Genomic DNA, 17773 nt, shown 5'->3' with positions numbered 1-17773 from the left:
ATTAATTTTTTAATATAATTAAAGTTTTCTTTTTGAAGCCAGTTCTATGTCTGTGTTAAAACCTGGGTGGTTCAGTCGGTTAAGCATCTGCCTTCAGCTCAGGTCATGATCTCAGGGTCCTGGGATCTAGAGCTCTGATCTCTGCTCCGCAGGGAGTTGCCTGTCCCTCTCCCTCTGCTTCTATCCCTGCTCATGCTTGCTCTATCTTGCTCTCTCTTGCTCTCTCAAATAAATAAAATCTTTTTAAAAGAAACATTTATCACATTGTAATTGCGACCAAATAAAAAATAATCTCTAGAAAATTCTCCAAGACTTTTCTGAGAATTGGTATTTTTCAGCTTGTTTCAGGGTCCCCCTTGGGGCCTTATAGATGGGTTCTTAGACCCCAGAGTTTGTTTTTATTGAGAAGCTACTTTAGATTAACATCATTTGTATTCAATAACCCTGTCATTGTCTTCTCAATGAATGACAGATCTAAAAAAATAGAAAAGATTATCTACTCAAGTTTCTTACCTATGTGTGTCAAAATTCTTTCATTTAATTTTAATAGACCCCTTTAAAAAAATCTTGTCTGATTCAAGGTCAGTGCTACAAATACCAAAGGAAGACATGATTTGCTGGATCTGAAACCATTTACAGAGTATGAATTTCAGATTTCCGCTAAGCTACATCTATATAAAGGTAGTTGGAGTGACTGGAGTGAATCGTTGAGAACACAAACCCCAGAAGAAGGTATGTGTTTTAAACAGGGGAGTGGAAGGAGAGGGAGGAGAGACAGGAGGGGGAGAGGAAGATATAAGGATTTCCTTGGAATAGGATCTCTAAGTACTGGTACTAAACCAACAAGTTAATTTAATGCATTAATTAACAAGTAAATGAGTACATTAATTAACAACTTAATTTTGACATTAGCTTAAGTACTGTAACTATCCAGGGCTATATGTTTATATTGCTAGGAAATTTTTAACATTCGGTAAGTCCTACTCTTTCTTGCCACATGTTGTCATGTTGGTTACAAGCTGATGCTTCAGTAATGTTTGGTTATAACTCTATTTCTATTTCACTTCTTATCTCAGCAACTCTCTCATTCCACAAAACCATAACTGGTAATTTCATTCCTTTATAAAATTTAAAACTTGATACATTTTACCTTTTGGATTCTATGAAAATTAAAAGCTTGAAAGAAGGTAGACTCTGGAGACATAACATTTTTTTTTCATCATTAGTTTTTGATGTAGTGATCCATGATTCGTTGTTTGCGTATAACACCCAGTGCTCCATTCAATACGTGCCCTCCTTAATACCCATCATCAGCTAACCCATCCCCCCACCCCCTCCCCTCTAAAACCCTCAGTTTGTTTCAGAGTTCATAGTTTCTCATGGTTCGTGGAGACATAACATTTTAAATAAAGTTTAACATCCAGCAATCCTCTCTCCTCCAAATATTATGGCACTGCCCTTCATCATGCCTTTGATACTCACTGCTCAAATGAGGGCCACCAGACTGCCCATAGCTATGGAAAGGATATCAATATAATTCTCAGTCTGATGGAATTTTCTTTTTGGCAATTATAGGGAAGACAAATTACGAAGGTGTAATCAAACATTTTATTGGAGCAAAATTACCTGTATGAGCTTTATGTCAATATTAGCAAATCTTTGGATACACAGAAGTAGCCATCTGAATATTAGGTTTTTTTGTTTTTTTTTATTATGTTCAGTTAGCCACTGTATAGTACATCATCAGTTTTTGATGTAATGTTCAGCGATTCATCAGTTATGCATAACACCCAGTGCTCATCACAACACGTGCCCTCCTTAATACCCATCACCCTGTTACCTTACCCCCCAACCCCCTGCCCACTGAAATCCTCAGTTTGTTTCCCAGGGTCCATAGTCTCTCATGGTTCATCTCCCTCTCTGATTTCTCCCCCTACAGATTTCCCTCCCTTCCCCTATGGTCCTCTGTGCTATTGTTTATGTTCCACATATGAGTGAAACCATATGATAATTGTCTTTCTCTGCTTGACTTACTTCACTTAGCATAATCCCCTCCAGTTCCATCCATGTCGATGCAAATGGTGGGTATTCATCCTTTCTGATGGCTGAGTAATATTCCATTGTATAAATGTACCACATCTTCTTTATCCATTCATCTGTTGAAGGGCATCTCGGCTCCTTCCACAGTTTGGCTATTGTGGACATTGCTGCTGTGAACATTGGGGTGCATGTGCCCCTTCTTTTCACTACATCTGTATCTTTGGGGTAAATACCTAGCAGTGCAATTGCTGGGTCGTAGGGTAGCTCTATTTTTTTTTTTTAAAGATTTTATTTATTTATTTAACAGAGAGAGAGACAGAGAGAGAGCACAAGTAGGCAGAGTGACAGGCAGATGGAGAGGGAGAAACAGGCTCTCCGCTGAGCAGGGAGCCCGATGTTGGGCTCGATCCCAAGACCCCAGGATCATGACCTGAGCCGAAAGCAGCCGCTTAACGGATTGAGCCACCCAGGCGCCCCGGGTAGCTCTATTCTTAACATCTTGAGGAACCTCTATATTTTTTTTTCCAGAGTGGTTGTACCAGCTTGCATTCCCATCAACAGTGTAAGAGGGCTCCCCTTTCTCCGCATCCTTGCCAACACTTGTTGTTTCCTGTTTTGTTAATTTTTTCCATTCTAATTGGTGTAAGGTGGTATCTCGTTGTAGTTTTGATTTGTATTTCCCTGATGGCTAGTGATGTTGAGCATTTTTTCATGTGTCTGTTGGCCATTTGTATGTCTTCTTTGGATAAGTGTCTGTTCATGTCTTCTGCTCATTTTTTGACTGGGCTATTTGTTTTTTGAGTGTTGAGTTTGAGAAGTTCCTTATATAAGTTTTTAAAGGCTCTCATTTAGTGACATACTATATGACTTCTCTCAATCTATAAATCCGGTTCAGAAGAAAAATTATTATCATATAATTCATTACTTTATTATGTGGAGATTTTGAAGTATTAATTTGAGAAAGCCTAAGTGCTTATTTGTAAAATTTATGGATATGTGTGCCTGTAAGTTAGTCTCATGATACAAGTTACATTCATTTTCTGTGAGCTGCTAATGGCCTTTGAGAGTTGATGACACTTATCAGTGATAGCCCAGTGACTTTCAAGGACCCAAAGGGTCTACTGATAAGATAAAATACCTAATATATAAATTGTAGAATAATTGTGTATTCTTCCTTTCTTCTTATATTAATTGCATTTCTGTATTTTTTAAAAATATTTTAACATAAATCCACCCAACAAATTATAATTTATTCCTTCTCATTTTATGATACAAATCTCTTAATGTTGAGACACTTGCTCTCCATTTAAATGTTTGTCATTTTTATAATCCAGAGCTTACTCTTTTTATCCTTTTATTACACATAGTCAAAGTAATGTATTTTTTTAAATACCTCATGGATTAGACTTTGTTTATATGCCCTACAGATAAAATTTTTGAAAATGGGCCATATTTTATGTCCAAGGCCAAGGTAGTAAAAAGGCTGAGAAGCTTTTAAGTTCTATCACATTAGGCTTAACTATAAACCAGGGGAACTCTGGGCTTGTGAATTCTTGTCATTCTTACTGACATTTAATAATTACCTTTTTGGAGACGTGTGAAAAGGGTTTTTTTTGTTTTTTTTTTTTTGTTTTAAGTGTCTATCTATTGAATTAAAAACACTTCAAGGTAGGACAGTGAATTTCCCATATCCCCTAAAATAAACCACTATCATAACAATGAGTACAGCTGCTTGTTATGGTTCTGAACTCGTGGACAGTTATGAATTGAACCAAAGAACTGGCTTGTTCAGAGTAATCACAGGCATTTGTGAAGAAACCCATCCTCTGAGATACCATGTTTACCAAGCTCTGCTGGCTTTCTTTCAGTGTCTGCATTTCCCTTGTCTGTGTTTGATCTTTCTGTGGGTTGATGCAAGATCTCTTCCCTCTTACTCGGAGCCGCATGGTTTTCACCCCTTACCACTGTTTCTGTCATCAGTTTCTTTATGAAACACCAACTGATATCACCTAAAAGGTGTGAATTTTTTTTAGCACTTCTTCCTTTTCAACCTTTGACTGTGTACTCAAATGTAACTTGGCATTTAAAAAAATTACTAGTAAGCTTTTTAAAAATTTTTTTCTTCCTTTTTTTTTTTTTTATAGTTTTTAAAACTGTGAATGACCTTACAAGAGAGCTCTTTGCAGCCTTTGCTGCTCAAAACTGAGAGCAATGTTATCTTCTGATGGATTGGGCACAGTTATTTAGATCATGTAAGCAGACAATGAGGGCTTTATTTACTCCATTATGGCCCTTTCCTATGTCATTAAATTCAACTCCTGACATGGTCCTCCACGAAAAACACTTTTTTTTTTTTAAGGATTTATTTATTTATTTGACAGAGAGAGATAGCGAGAGCAGGAACACAAGCAGGGGGAGTGGGAGAGCGAGAAGCAGGCTTCCTGCCGAGCAGGGAGCCCGATGTGGGCTCGATCCCAGGACCCTGGGATCATGACCTGAGCCGAAGGCAGACGCTTAACAACTGAGCCACCCAGGCGCCCGAAAAACACTTTTTAAGTGGCCACTAAGTAAGGAGTAGGAGGAAAGAACTTGCTTTCCTCTGTTGAGGAAGACAGTCCCTCAGTCGGTATCTATCAAAAGCAGGCCTGATACTGGGAACTGAGCAATCATATTTCGACTGTAGTGAGTTTGGGCTGCACGGCCTCCAGACATGCCTGAGAATACACTCAGGTGTTGGGGGAAGGTGATTCCCTCACCACTCAGAACACCCAGGAGGAGACTCCAAGATAAAGATGAACAGGCCATTCCTTAGAGCTGTAGTATCAGTTAGGTGTTTCTGTCTGCTCATTCACCATTTTCTAAAGTCTTGTTTACATGTTTTATAATTTATAGTCTACTACGGACAATTAATAAAGGAAACGCTACATGCTCAAACTCATGCCAGAGCAGTAAGGGAGTAGCCCTCCCCCAGCATAGGTGATGGGATGGGTGATTGATGAGAGACCCCCACAGAGGAGAGAATGTAGGGTTACCAGTTGCAACCACCTCTTCTCAAGTTGAGACGCCAGGCAATTCGTTCATTTATTTGTAATTCTGAAATATTGCCAAGATGGGTTAATTTAAATGAAGAGAAGAGCCCTGACCCCTGGTAAGCATTTAGTAAATTTAGCTGTTGTTCTCTTCATTTAGAAAGGAGCTTGTTCAAGGTTCCAGAACTAATAAACAGAGAAGCCAGGTTTCAAACACTGGTCTGTTCATTGCATAACCCAAGCTCTTTGCTCTGCACCCCTCAGTTACCTAGCTCTGAGAAGGCCAATTAAATACTAGAGGTTATTTTATTATTTTGGTTAGCAAGCACTACATTAACAGTCTAGCTTAGGGGTCAGCAAACATTTTCTGTAAATGTCCAGACAGTAAATATTGTCTGCTTTGCAGACCATATCTCTGTCACAAGTACTAAAATTTGACATTACAGTGTGTAAGCAGCCATTGACAGTATATAAATATGTAGACAAAGCTATGTTCCAATATTTATGGACACTGAAATTTGAATTTTATATAATTATCATATGTCACAAAAAATTATTCTTCTATTTGTTTGCAACCATTTAAAAATGTAAAAACAAAACAAAACAAAACAAGTAAAAACCATTGTTAGTCCACAGGCTGTACCAAAACAGGGAGCAGATTTGGCCCACAGGCCATAATTTGCTGACTCCTGAACTAGCTAAACTTGAATATATCATATTTGTGTCTTTCTGCCTAAGGCTTGAGAAAATGAGAATGAAAGGTTCTTAGCTTTTGAAAGAGACTTACATGCAAACATTTTCATTAGAAGGAAAATGTTATGTTTTGGATCTAATGAGAGTCCCTGCCCTCCTTTCTTCTTTTGGTCCCTCTAAACCCAACACCTATCCTGGAAGAAATCAATGTCTGGGCTCAATTATTTGATAAGGTGGTGATTATCCCAAAGGAAGAAATGCTTTCCCTGTAGCCTTCCAAACAGAAACCAATGAAAAATATATGCTGCTCTGGATGATCTGTGACGATGTTTGTGTATCAGGAACTATGCCAGGTGCTGGGATACAGTGATAACTAGTCAGAGCCTCAGACTCAAGGGCATATAGTCTATTTTGGAATATTAGGGAAAGATTCCTGGAGGATATGACACCAAGAAGAAATGCAAGTTCCAAGGGAATCTTGTGGCCTTCCCTCACCTGAAACATATGGCTTCCAAGGTCATTGCAGTAGGAGAAGGGAGCTAGTTTCTCCTTGAAGTACTAGATTCTTTTGAATTCTGTGAAATCTCATTTTCCTGGATTTTATTCTGCTTTATTGACCAGTTATTCTTGGTCTCTTGCTGGTCATTTTTCTCTTCTCAGTATCAATCCCTATGGCTCCCTTCTTTTCCCAGGTGACTTTATCCAGTCCCATGGCTCTAAAACTAGACAGATGATAGATAGAAGATTAGATAGGTAGATAGATAGATAGATAGATAGATAGATAGATAGATAGATAGTTAGATAGTATATAGTTTTAGTCTTGGACTGCCTCCGAAACTTCAGATTTGTGCTCTAATAGCCTATTCCATATCTCACCTAGACATCAATAGACATTCTGAACCCTACATAGCCTAGACAAAACATTTTTCTTCAAAACAAAATGTTTCTAAAATACTTGCTTTAATATTTTCTCTTTGAGTAAACAACACCACCATCTTCCTAGTTCCTGAAGTCAAAAATCAAGAAATTATTCTTAAATTCTCCTTTTAAAAAAATTCTCCTTTGGGGCGCCTGGGTGGTTCAGTCGTTAAGCGTCTGCCTTCGGCTCCGGTCATGATCCCAGGGTCCTGGGATTGAGCCCCGCATCGGGCTCCCTGCTCGGCAGGAAGCCTGCTTCTCCCTCTCCCACTCCCCCTGCTTGTGTTCCTTCTCTCGCTGTCTCTCTCTGTCAAATAAATAAATAAAATCTTTAAAAAAAAAAAATTCTCCTTTATCAGCACTTGACTCTTGTAAACATTCAAAATCTGTTCATTCCTTCTGTTGCCACCATGATTATCCTAGTTTAATCTACTTTCTCCTTACAAAGGTTAACAACAAAATGAACAGTTATTAACCTACCATTCAACTTAAATACTATAAAATTACCAATATATTCTTACCCCTGTCATGCCTCCCCAGAGGTAACTCTTATCCTGTACATTTATCAGTACTTTTCTCATAGCCTTCAGAAATGTATCTCTAAACAATAATTAGTTTTGCTTGTTTCTGAGCTTAATCAAAATTATATAGTGTAATGCAACTTGCTTTGTTTCCCATCAGCAGTCTGGCACAATGCCTCCATTAGTTTAGTATGGATGAAACCTCCCTGCTTCTATCAAGAAACAAGCTCTTCACTTGTAATCCGGATGTTAAAAATGTTAAAAGAAGCTTGGGGTGCCTGGGTGGCTCAGTTAAGCATCCAATGCTTGATTTCAGCTCAGGTCATGATCTCATGGTCATGGTCTCAGGGTCATGAGATTGAGCCCTGCATCATGCTCCGCAGTCAGCGGAGAGTCCGCTTGGGACTCTCTACCTCTCTCTCTGTCCCTCCCCTGGCACACACTCTCTCTCTCAAATAAATAAATCTTTTAAAAAAATGTTGGAAGTTTATGTTTCTAAGGAAAAAAAAAAAGAAAGTGCCCAACTATGTCAAATGCTGCTGAGAAGTCCAATGACATAAGAACAAAGAAGTGACTATTAGATTTGGCAACACAGATTCACTGCCAACCAGAGGCAGTGTCAGTAGAATGATGAGGAGACAATCTCAGTTGCTGTAGGTTGAGAGTGTGAGGTGAGGGACTAAAGATGACAATTCACAGCTCTTCAGGAAGTTCTATAAAGGAGAGCAGAGATACAGGGCAGTAGCTGGAGCAGGATGAGGTATCAGGAAATGCTTTGCCTGGTTTTGTTTTTAGGATCAGAGAAAATATAGTGTATTTTCAAGGAAATGATAAGTTCCAGCAGAGAGGGAGAAATTAATGATACAAGAGAAGTGGGGGAGAGGTCCTTGATAAAGCAAGAGAGGATGGGATCCAGCACTCAGGTTAAGGGGTTGAACTTTGATGGAAGTAGGGGTGCTATGTCAGGGAATCGATGGTGAAGTTTGGAGGTTTCCATGGTGGAAAAATGAGGGAATCCCTGCCTGATTACTTCCTTTTGCTCAGTGAAGTATGAAACAAAAGCATCAGCTGGGAGAAACATATCATTAGAAGTGGGCAGGTGGAAGGGATGACGGCACCAGCTACTGGGAAGGAACAACCTGTGAATGGTGGCCCTTCACAACTAGTAAAAGAGGTGACAGGTGAAAAGAGAGAGTGAACCAAGTGTTAAACATCATTAATCAAGAAGGAAGAGGAATGGGGGAGCCTGTATAGGACTTCCCGTGCAGACATAGCAGGTGATAACATCTGAAAGTAAAACTTGTTTAATCAAGTGGATACTTGTAAGATCTGTTTGAATCTAATTGTTTAAAACTAGATCTTAGATAAATGTGTCATCCCCAAAAAGTGCACATCAAGGAACCAGGGCAGCGAATAACTTATCTCTGCCTTGCCCTGCCTGGAGCATGACTTGGACCAAAAACTTCTCATGTGCTGCATTTAGTCCACTACCTGAAACCTCCCAAGATAATGCCTTTTCCATATTCTCTTTGTGTTAAATTCTCCCAAGATAATGTCTTTTCCATATTCTCTTTGTGGTAAATTCTCCATTTTCACTGTTCTTGGAAATTTTTATACTCCTCCTCACTGTGTGAAAACCTCTGTCGAGGGATTGCTTTCCACCTGCAGTTCAGTTGCTCTTGTCCACGTTCCTGCACTTGCCTTAGCTTTAGATATGGATGCTCATCTCAGAAGCACAAGGATTGACTCTGATTTGTTTGCCACACATACTTTTTCGTAGAAACCCAGAATCTTGGGATTTTAGAGTTGAAAGCACCCTCAAGGTCATTTAGGCCAATCTCCTGCTTAATTTAGGATCTTTGCTTTTTTTTTCCATGCTGGTGACTCTATGCAACCCTGTAGTTTCCCCATTTATTATATAGGAGGTAGTTTCATCTCAGGAGAACTTTCATTTCTCAATATTTGTATTTTTAATAATTTGTGCCCATTTGTTTTGTAATCACTTGGACATTGGCCTTTGACTTTCCTTTTCTGGCCTGCCTATAATAGTTTTATCTGCCTTTGTTAGATAACACTGAGGTTAGAACTTCAAGTGATTTTGCGTCCGTTGAATGTCAGAGATTCTCTTTAATATCAACTCTTATTTGCTTTACGCAGCAGTGGTTTAACACCCCCGGTCATGAAATTTTACGCTTTGAAACTCACACAGATTCAACTAATGATTTCTCTCCCATAGAGGCTAACACAGCAGGTGGGCACCATTAAAATTTCAGTTTCACTTGCAATTTTTCCTTTGAAGAGAATGTGATTCTAGAATTCAATTCTTAGCCCCGTAGTAATCTGGTAGGTTGTAGACCTTTAATGAGGCAATGAGTGTTCATTTAAATATCTTACCAATATGTAATTAACTAGGGACATTAGCACTAACGAGTCAGCTGGCTTTGACATTGAGCACACCCAAGTTTCCAAATCCTGATTATGTAGTCAATGTCTGGATTACCTAGTTTGCTCACGTCTTTGCTCAATGTAGTGAACTGTAATGGAAGAGTAGCGTCCTTGGAAACAGTGAAACCTGGGCTCAGCTCCTGGCTTTGCCATTTACCAGCCCCAAGTGTTCTGTAGATCATTTAACCTTTGTAAGGCTCCTTGTCCTCGGCTCTAAAAGAGGTGTAGCTGCATGCACCCCCTGCATTGTGTGAGGATTAAATGAGATAATGTACAGTATATAAAGTGTCCAAGTATTTCCTGGAACATAGTAGGTGGTTGATAACTGTCAGGTCCCCTTTCCTTCTGTTGCCTGTGCTTTTTTCCTTTTTGCATCTGGACTAGTAGAAAAAAAGTCCTAGGCTTGATTTCTGGGTCTCTGTTCATAATCCTGAAGGATGGAGAGCATTTTCAGAATGTCTTAGGTAAGCATTTCTTATCTCTAGGTCCTCATTGCAAGGGTAGAAGTTACCACTAGTGGGAAGTGAGGGGAAGAAAATAAGTGAATATTTAGAAAAAAAACAGAAAGGGAAGAGGGTGAGAGAGTCAGGAAAAGGAAGTGACAAAGGAAGACAGTAAAACATGAAAGAGCACCTATTAGGGGTGGAAGTATTGAAGAGAAATTGTAAGCCTTCTCAGAGCCAGGTAACTGCAGGGTGCAGAGCAAAAAGCTTGGGCTATGTGATGAAACAGACCAGTGTCCAAAACCTGGCCTCACTTACTAGTTCTGGGACCTTGAACAAGCTCCTTTGGCTCTCAGCACTTCATTTTCCAAAACAGCAACAGCTAAATTTACTGAGTGCTTACCACAGGTCGGGATTCTTCTATTCATTTAATTCTCACAACAGCCCCATGTGACGTATAGAACTACGACACTCATTCAACAGATGAGGAAACTGGCTTAAGGACGTGGTTAACATTCATTCAAGATCGCAGAGCTGGGAATTGCGCATAGGTAGTCTAGCTCTGGAGCTCACACTTTAACCACTGTTCTAGAGCTGTGTACATCATGGGGGTGAGGAGGACATGGGAGGTAACTGTGAGTGGGGCCCCCACAGGACCTGCCCAGATTATGTGCAGGTGCATGTGCTCCCTACTTTCCCCTCTTTCTCTTCTCCTCTCCCTGGCTGCTTGTCCTCTGTTTTCCTGGTGGGACTTAATGTTCTGGAAACTTCCATCTGGTTAAATGGAACTTGCCACTCGAGAAGGAACCCCTGTGTAGCTTCATCTCAATACAGTCTAAGTGTCATTGCTAAACAAGTTAGACTGGTGCAGCTGACGACTGTTTTCTGGGGCTCCTTCTGTGGATTCCACCCCTGACTATAAATCAAGACAAATCTGATAATGGGAGAAATAAAACTATTTCACCCACTCACATGCGTGCACACACACTCTCTCTCTTATAGACACAGGAGTTTGTTATTCAGTTTCTTTTCTAATCTGTTTGATTGACTTTTTCAAATTAAATTAGGTCATATTTGACCATAATCTTATGGATTGGTGGTTATTCCTTCTATCAGTTCAGCCTGTGTTTTAGCATCAGGTAGCTAATATTGCCTGGATTGTCCATTTGCTCATTCATCACCTAAAAAAAAGAGTTATTGGGAGCATATTACATTCTAAGCATTGCATAGGTATGAGGGATATTAAGACGAATGAGATAGGCCTTCCTTTCAAGTAGATCATTGCCTAATAATCATAAAACCAAATAATTATGCCACAACATGGTAAGATCAGGAATGGAAGTGAACACAGTTTATCATTTGTATTTTACATTTTTACAGGATCAAAAAATATGTTCCTTATGATTTATGGTTTTATTTTTCTGCTTAGAATTCTTTTTGCATTCCAACAAAAAAGAAAGAACCACACATACTTTCTTTGAGTTATTTTATCAATACATATTTTAAGAGTAAATAGGAATCTAATTTCCTCACCACCATTTTTTAAAATTTGTTTTTAAGGTAACCTTGTGTTTTCTATGGCCAATGATATACATGTTCATTGTTTAACAAAAGGAAAGCAATACTGGGGCACAAAGAAAATTGAATGTCTTATAATCCTATTCTCCCCGAGTTATTTATTAAATAAGTAATTGCCTTTGAAAGATTTTATATTGTGTATCTGTGGATATGTGTATGTGTGTGTGTGTGTGTGTGTGTGTGTGTATATAAAATATGTTTTTTCCCCTTCAAAACAGAACCTACAGGGACATTGGATGTCTGGTACATGAAACAGCACATTGACTACAGTAGACAACAGATTTCTCTTTTCTGGAAGGTAAGTTTTCAGTGTCAATGTAAAATTCAAGAGAATTATATATTTAATTGTTTTTTGTCTTTGTTTTTGTTGAGATATAATTGTTACACAAAAAGAATTATATATTTGAACAATGTTTAAGGCCAAAAAATAAGTTTTATTTCTGTAATGGCTTTATACGAGGCTTCAGACTTAGTTGGAGCTCATTTTCTCAACAATATCATCAGGACCCTTGACTCAGTGTCATTAACTTTTGCCAGAGAAGGGTGAGAGCTCTGGCTGAGTTCTCTCCTCCACACACCGCATCGTTTCCTCATCTTCTTGAATCCCTTCCCATGCCCAGGCATGTCCATCCTCTGACTCTACTCCAGCATTTCTTCTGACTCTTGCCCCTCCCAGTCACCCTATCTCCCCTACAGACAACATCCCCAGCAGTGACCATGTCACCTTACTTATGCACTTTTTTGGGAAATTAAAGATGGGAAGTGTGTGGATATGGGTATTCAGGAATATATTTTCTTTTTTTTTTTTTTTTTAAAGATTTTATTTATTTATTTGAGAGAGAGAGAATGAGAGACAGAGAACATGAGAGGGAGGAGGGTCAGAGGGAGAAGCAGACTCCCTGCCGAGCAGGGAGCCCGATGCGGGACTCGATCCCGGGACTCCAGGATCATGACCTGAGCCGAAGGCAGTCGCTTAACCAACTGAGCCAACCAGGCGCCCCTGGGAATATATTTTCTATGGTCACCAAAAAGAGAGAGGGTGGAAAGAAGGCTGCTCTACCTCAAAAACTCAAGCAATAGTAGAAAATAGTGTGAACAGGAACGGAAAGCAGCTCTTCCTCAGGAATCATAGTAAAACAGTAGTGATTTGAACAACCTTCCTGAAAACAGGGAGGCCTAATGTTATTACAGGATGTGAGAGTTTCACAAAGTGCTGAAATCTAGGGCGGTTATTTCACGTAATCCTTCAAAAACCCTGTGAGGCAGGTACCAGGTATCCCCACTTAACAAATGGAAAAACTGAGAGAGAGAGGATGTTCTTCCTACAGTTACCCAGCTACTAAGTGCAGAATTGAGACCGAAACCCCATCCAGACCTCTTTCTGCTACATCATGACTCATCTTCATGAAAAGAAAATACTATTTGAGTTGAGCTCCTGATTGGATGCTCAAAAGAGGTTTTCAGGTGAGCTATACTCCTCTTTACTTCCCCAAGCCTGCATCCCTCTCACTACACCTCTTCCAGTTAAGGGTAAATCAACAGTTTTGGAATTATGAAGCTAATGAGCACGAAACCCCGAATAGTCAGAGAAATGAATATAAAGTCCTCTGATGGGGTTAGCATGATAGATTTTGATAATTGCAATCTTCTTCAGTTTTAAGAAATGAGCCAGGCAAGAAATGAGCTCTTTCTCCCTCTTTTCCTTTCTCTCTCACACGCACACAAAATGTCTGGTATGAGACTACTATAAATAGCTTGGTGAGTCATAATCAAGCTCTTCACTTTGAAACTAAAACTGCAGCTTAAAATTTATTTTAAAATAAAGCCATGTTTAAGAGCAAGACAATTCTCAATGCAAGACATTTAGAGCAGCCATAATTTGTGAATATTATAGAAGAAACTAGCTTAGTTCTTGGCTGTTGGTTTTCATTTTCACAAGTAAGCAACTGGTTAAAACAAAATTCCTCCTTCCATAAAGATTCCTTCTCCCTAAATGTCCTTAGCAGTGATCTGAAAAGATACACTGTTTTAGTTCCAGTAAACATACTTTAGCCACAGGTAAGGCTCAGCCAATGTGCATATGCAAATTCTTCTCTGCTTCTCATTTTAATCTTGTCCCTAATCCTTGAAAAGCCTAAATTCTAAAGTGAGGTCTTGGAATTCAAGAAGACTTCAATTCTCTTCTAGTCCACCCTTGCTGTCATAAACATTGCTCCCACTCCAGCCAGGACAGATAGATACCTCTGTTGGGACCATCTGGGACAGGTAGAATTCCACTTTCTAAGCAGTCCATGCTGTGGTGGGCATCTCTTATTGTTAGAAAATTTTCCCTTTTGGGGGTTCTGGGTGGCTCTGTTAAGCAGCTGACTCTTGATTTCAGCTCAGGTCCTGGGATCAAGCCCTGCGTTGGGCTCCATGCTCAGTGGGGAGTCTGCTTGAGGATTCTCTCTCTCCTTTACCTCTGCTCCTCCCTTAACTCATGTGCACATTCTCCCTCTCACTCTCTCTAAAATAAATAAATAAAACTTTAAAAAAATTTTCCCCTTTTGTGGAGCCAGAATTGTGGGTACTGGACTGGAACTGGCTTGAATAAGAAGCCAAAAATGTAAATACTAGAAATTTCTACAACTTGACACCTGATGGTGATCAAGACAGGGCACCTTCAAAACCTTCAGTGACTATCCAGTCTGAGAGGCTCCTTAAGGAATATTGGATCTAGTCCTCAGTTTTGCAGGACCATTACAGGATTAAGTCCTTTTCTGCAAAATCCTGGGCTTCTTCAGGGGCCCCAAGTAGGCCACTTACCTGGGAGTGGGAGTAAAAGACTGACCAGAGTTACTGAGATGAGCGGGCCTGCTTCGGACCACAGAACTACAGAGCCCGAAACCCAGAGGGAATGTAAGCAGTGTGCAGTCCCACCACTCATGTTACAAACACAGAAACAGGTCTAGGGAGATGAAGTGATTCCAAAGAGGTTTTCAGGTATTGTGGTGCTTGCTGCTGGGAGACTTTCCTGGGCAGAAATCACTGCCCCTTCTGTCTAAAACCCCTGCTGTCCCGCTCATCCAACTGTGGATTCCTTATGCTCCTCTTAGGCAGGCTTGGGAATTTGATGGGATGGTGCCATGACATAGGGACTTGTCTAAATGACAGACTAGAAGGAAACGCTGCAGCCAGATCAGGTGCCTTGTGGTGGGGCCCAAATCAGACCTCACTGGGGAAAGGAAGCAAAGACGTATGTGTGGTGGCTTTTTTTTTTTTTTTTTTTCACTTTGATCGGTACTGGGAAACCCAATGAGAGGGACACCCTGCCACTGCGGAGAGGGGGATTTCGGGTCTTAGCACCAAAGGAAGCCCCAGGTAAAACCCCATTAGTCTATGAACAAAGTAAGAACATGTTTCTCTTGCGACTGGGGAAATGTGAGATGACCTTTCATTTTTGTAGGATGTTTACATCAGAAGAGAGCTTGGTGCTGAATGAGTATAGCCCATGTGTGTGAGGGCGTGAAGTATGAATATAGGTGAGTGTGAGTATGTGTGAGTGTTCATCTAAGTGAGTGATATGTGTGTATGTGTGTTGTAGATGTATGTGAGTGCAAAGGGTAAGTGTGAATGTGTGTGTGTGAATGGGTGTGAGTTTTTTATATGTATGTGGGTTGTGAGTGTGGGTATGTATATATGAGTGTATGTGTCAGTGTGGATGCATGTAGGTGAGTGTCTTAGTCCATGTGGGTGTTATAACAAAATACCATAGACTAGGTGGCTTATAAACAACAGAAATCTATTCCTCATGATTATGAAGGCTGGAAGTCCAAGATCAGGTGTCATTATGGTCAGGTGAGGGGCCTCTTCTGGGTTGCAGACTTCTCATTGTATCCTCACATGGCAGAAAGGGCTAGTGAGGGGTGTCTGGGTGGCTCAGTGGGTTAAGCGTCTGCCTTCAGCTCAGGTCATGATCCCAGGGTCCTGGGATCGAGCCCCACATCAGGCTCCCTGCTCAGTGAGCAAGGAGTCTGCTTCTCCCTCTGCCCTTACCCCTGCTCATGCTTGTGCTCTCTCTCTCTGAAATAAATAAAATCTTAAAAAAAAAAAAAGAAGAAGAAGAAGAAGAAGAAGAAGAAGAAGAAGAAGAAGAAGAAGAAGAAGAAAAGAAGAAGAAGAAGAAGAAGAAGAAGAAGAAGAAGAAGAAGAAGAAAAGAAGAAGAAGAAGAAGAAGAAGAAGAAGAAGAAGAAGAAGAAGAAGAAGAAGAGGAAGAAGAAGAAGAAGAAGAAGAAGAAGAAGAAGAAGAAGAAGAGGCTAGTGAGCTCTGTGGGTTCTCTCTCTGTCTTTTTTTTTAATATTTATTTATTTGACAGAGAGAGACAGCGGGAGAGGGAACACAAGCAGAGGGAGTGGGAGAGGGAGAAGCAGGCTTCCCGCAAAACAGGGAGCCAGATGCGGGGCTTGATCCCAGGACCCTGGGACCATGACCTGAGCCGAGGGCAGACGCTTAACAACTGAGCCACCCAGGTGCCCCTGTGGGTTCTCTTTAATAAGGGCACTAATCCCATTCACGAAGCCTCCACCTTCATGACCTGATCACCTCCCAGAGGACTTACCTCCCAATACCATCACACTGGGCATTAGGGTTCCTACATATACGTGAACCTTGGGGACACACAAACATTCAGACTTACGGCAGTGAGTATGAGTGTGTGGAGGGAGTGTGTGGGGGTATGAGTGTGGATGTGTGTGTATATGAATGTGAGTGTGGGAGTGTGTTGAGGGTAAAGGAGACCTTTGCTTTGTTGTTCTGGTTCTTACCTATTTACTCTGGGTTTCTCCTAAAGGGTTTCTTCTGAATGTTCTATTTCCTCAAAATGATCTTATACTTTTTTTTTTTTTTGCCATAGCTATTTTTAAGGCAAGAATTTCTCCTGTATTGAAGCCAGAAAGTACAACTTAATCTATGAAATAAAACAAAAATACCTAGGTATTGGTAAAACAATAAATGCAAAAACAAGTAGAAAGTGTTACTCTGTCAGAAATAGCCCCAGTGTCATGTCAGAGTCCTTCACAGGACTCCTCTCCCTCAGATTCCCCAAGTTTTATATTGTTTCCTTTGCTTAAGCATTTCAATCCATGATTCCAATACACCTTTCTTCCAGTTAGCACAACATGTATTCTTTAAAAAGAAAATCACCTTGTAGATAGATAGACAGGTAGGTAGGTAGGTAGATAGATAGATAATACATGAAAAGATATGACAATGGGTTTAAACCACATTAACTTTTCCGGTTTCTTCTGTTAATTTCTTAATCATGGCAGGTCATAAACTTTCTGAAATTGTGGTTGAGGCCATGGATTTGGAAGAGAAAAATGTGGTTATAAATGAAGCCAACTTCACTTTATTTATCATCCACTCACTCACTCAAACAAACATATGAAAGCCTCTCTTTAGTACTGGACAATGTTGCATGCCAGTGATGTGGAAGTGAGTAAGACAAATGCCATCCTCAGGTGCTTGAGCTCACAGACCAGCAGAAGGCCAGAAATGGGGATGATGAGAGCACTCAGGTGTAAAGGAGGAGTTCAAGATTCAGCTGGGGGTAGGGACACCTTGGTGGCTCAGTCGGTTAAGCCTCTGCCTTCGGCTCAGGTCATGATCCCAGGGTCCTGGGATCGAGTCCCACATCGGGCTCCCTGCTCCACAGGGAGCCTGCTTCTCCCTCTGCCTCTGCATCTCTCTGTCTCTCATGAATGGATAAATAAAATCTTAAAAAAAAAAAAAAAGATTCAGCTGGGGGGATGATGATCAGGGTCAGCCAGTAGAGCAGGGGAATGGGTGAGGAGTCGCTGAAGACCTCTCGCAAGGTAATACTGGAACTGACCCCAGAAGAACACATTAGCTGGGATAAAGGTGGGAGGACATTTGGTAGGATGTAAAGGATGCCTCCTCTAATTATATAAAGGCCTCAGGCTCCCAACAACCAATCTCCCCTGTGGATTTATGACAGACCTTCATTCTACATCAATATAAATCAGATTACAAGTAATACTTTCCTACATTTACTGGATTTCTTTCATATGAGGGGCCAAAGAACACATCCCCTCCAGGCAATGTGA

The 17773-nt window shown here is 40.4% G+C and overlaps 1 protein-coding gene across 1 annotated transcript in view; it reads left to right on the top strand.

Annotated features, from left to right (window-relative positions):
• IL12RB2 (interleukin 12 receptor subunit beta 2) overlaps positions 1-17773 on the top strand; it is a 77898-nt gene that overhangs the window by 23598 nt on the left and 36527 nt on the right. The window contains exons 7-8 of the mRNA XM_045897442.3: positions 582-732; positions 11886-11965. Coding sequence (XP_045753398.1) covers positions 582-732; positions 11886-11965 — 231 coding nt within the window. The remainder of the gene's footprint in view (positions 1-581; positions 733-11885; positions 11966-17773) is intronic.

This window comes from Mirounga angustirostris, unplaced genomic scaffold, assembly GCF_029215605.1.
Source record: "Mirounga angustirostris isolate CCGP_5_RB_7025 unplaced genomic scaffold, mMirAng1.0.hap1 SCAF_4, whole genome shotgun sequence".
Taxonomy (NCBI): domain Eukaryota; kingdom Metazoa; phylum Chordata; class Mammalia; order Carnivora; family Phocidae; genus Mirounga; species Mirounga angustirostris.
The sequence above is the reverse complement of the archived record's forward strand: the minus strand, read 5'-3'. Positions and strand labels throughout refer to the sequence as shown.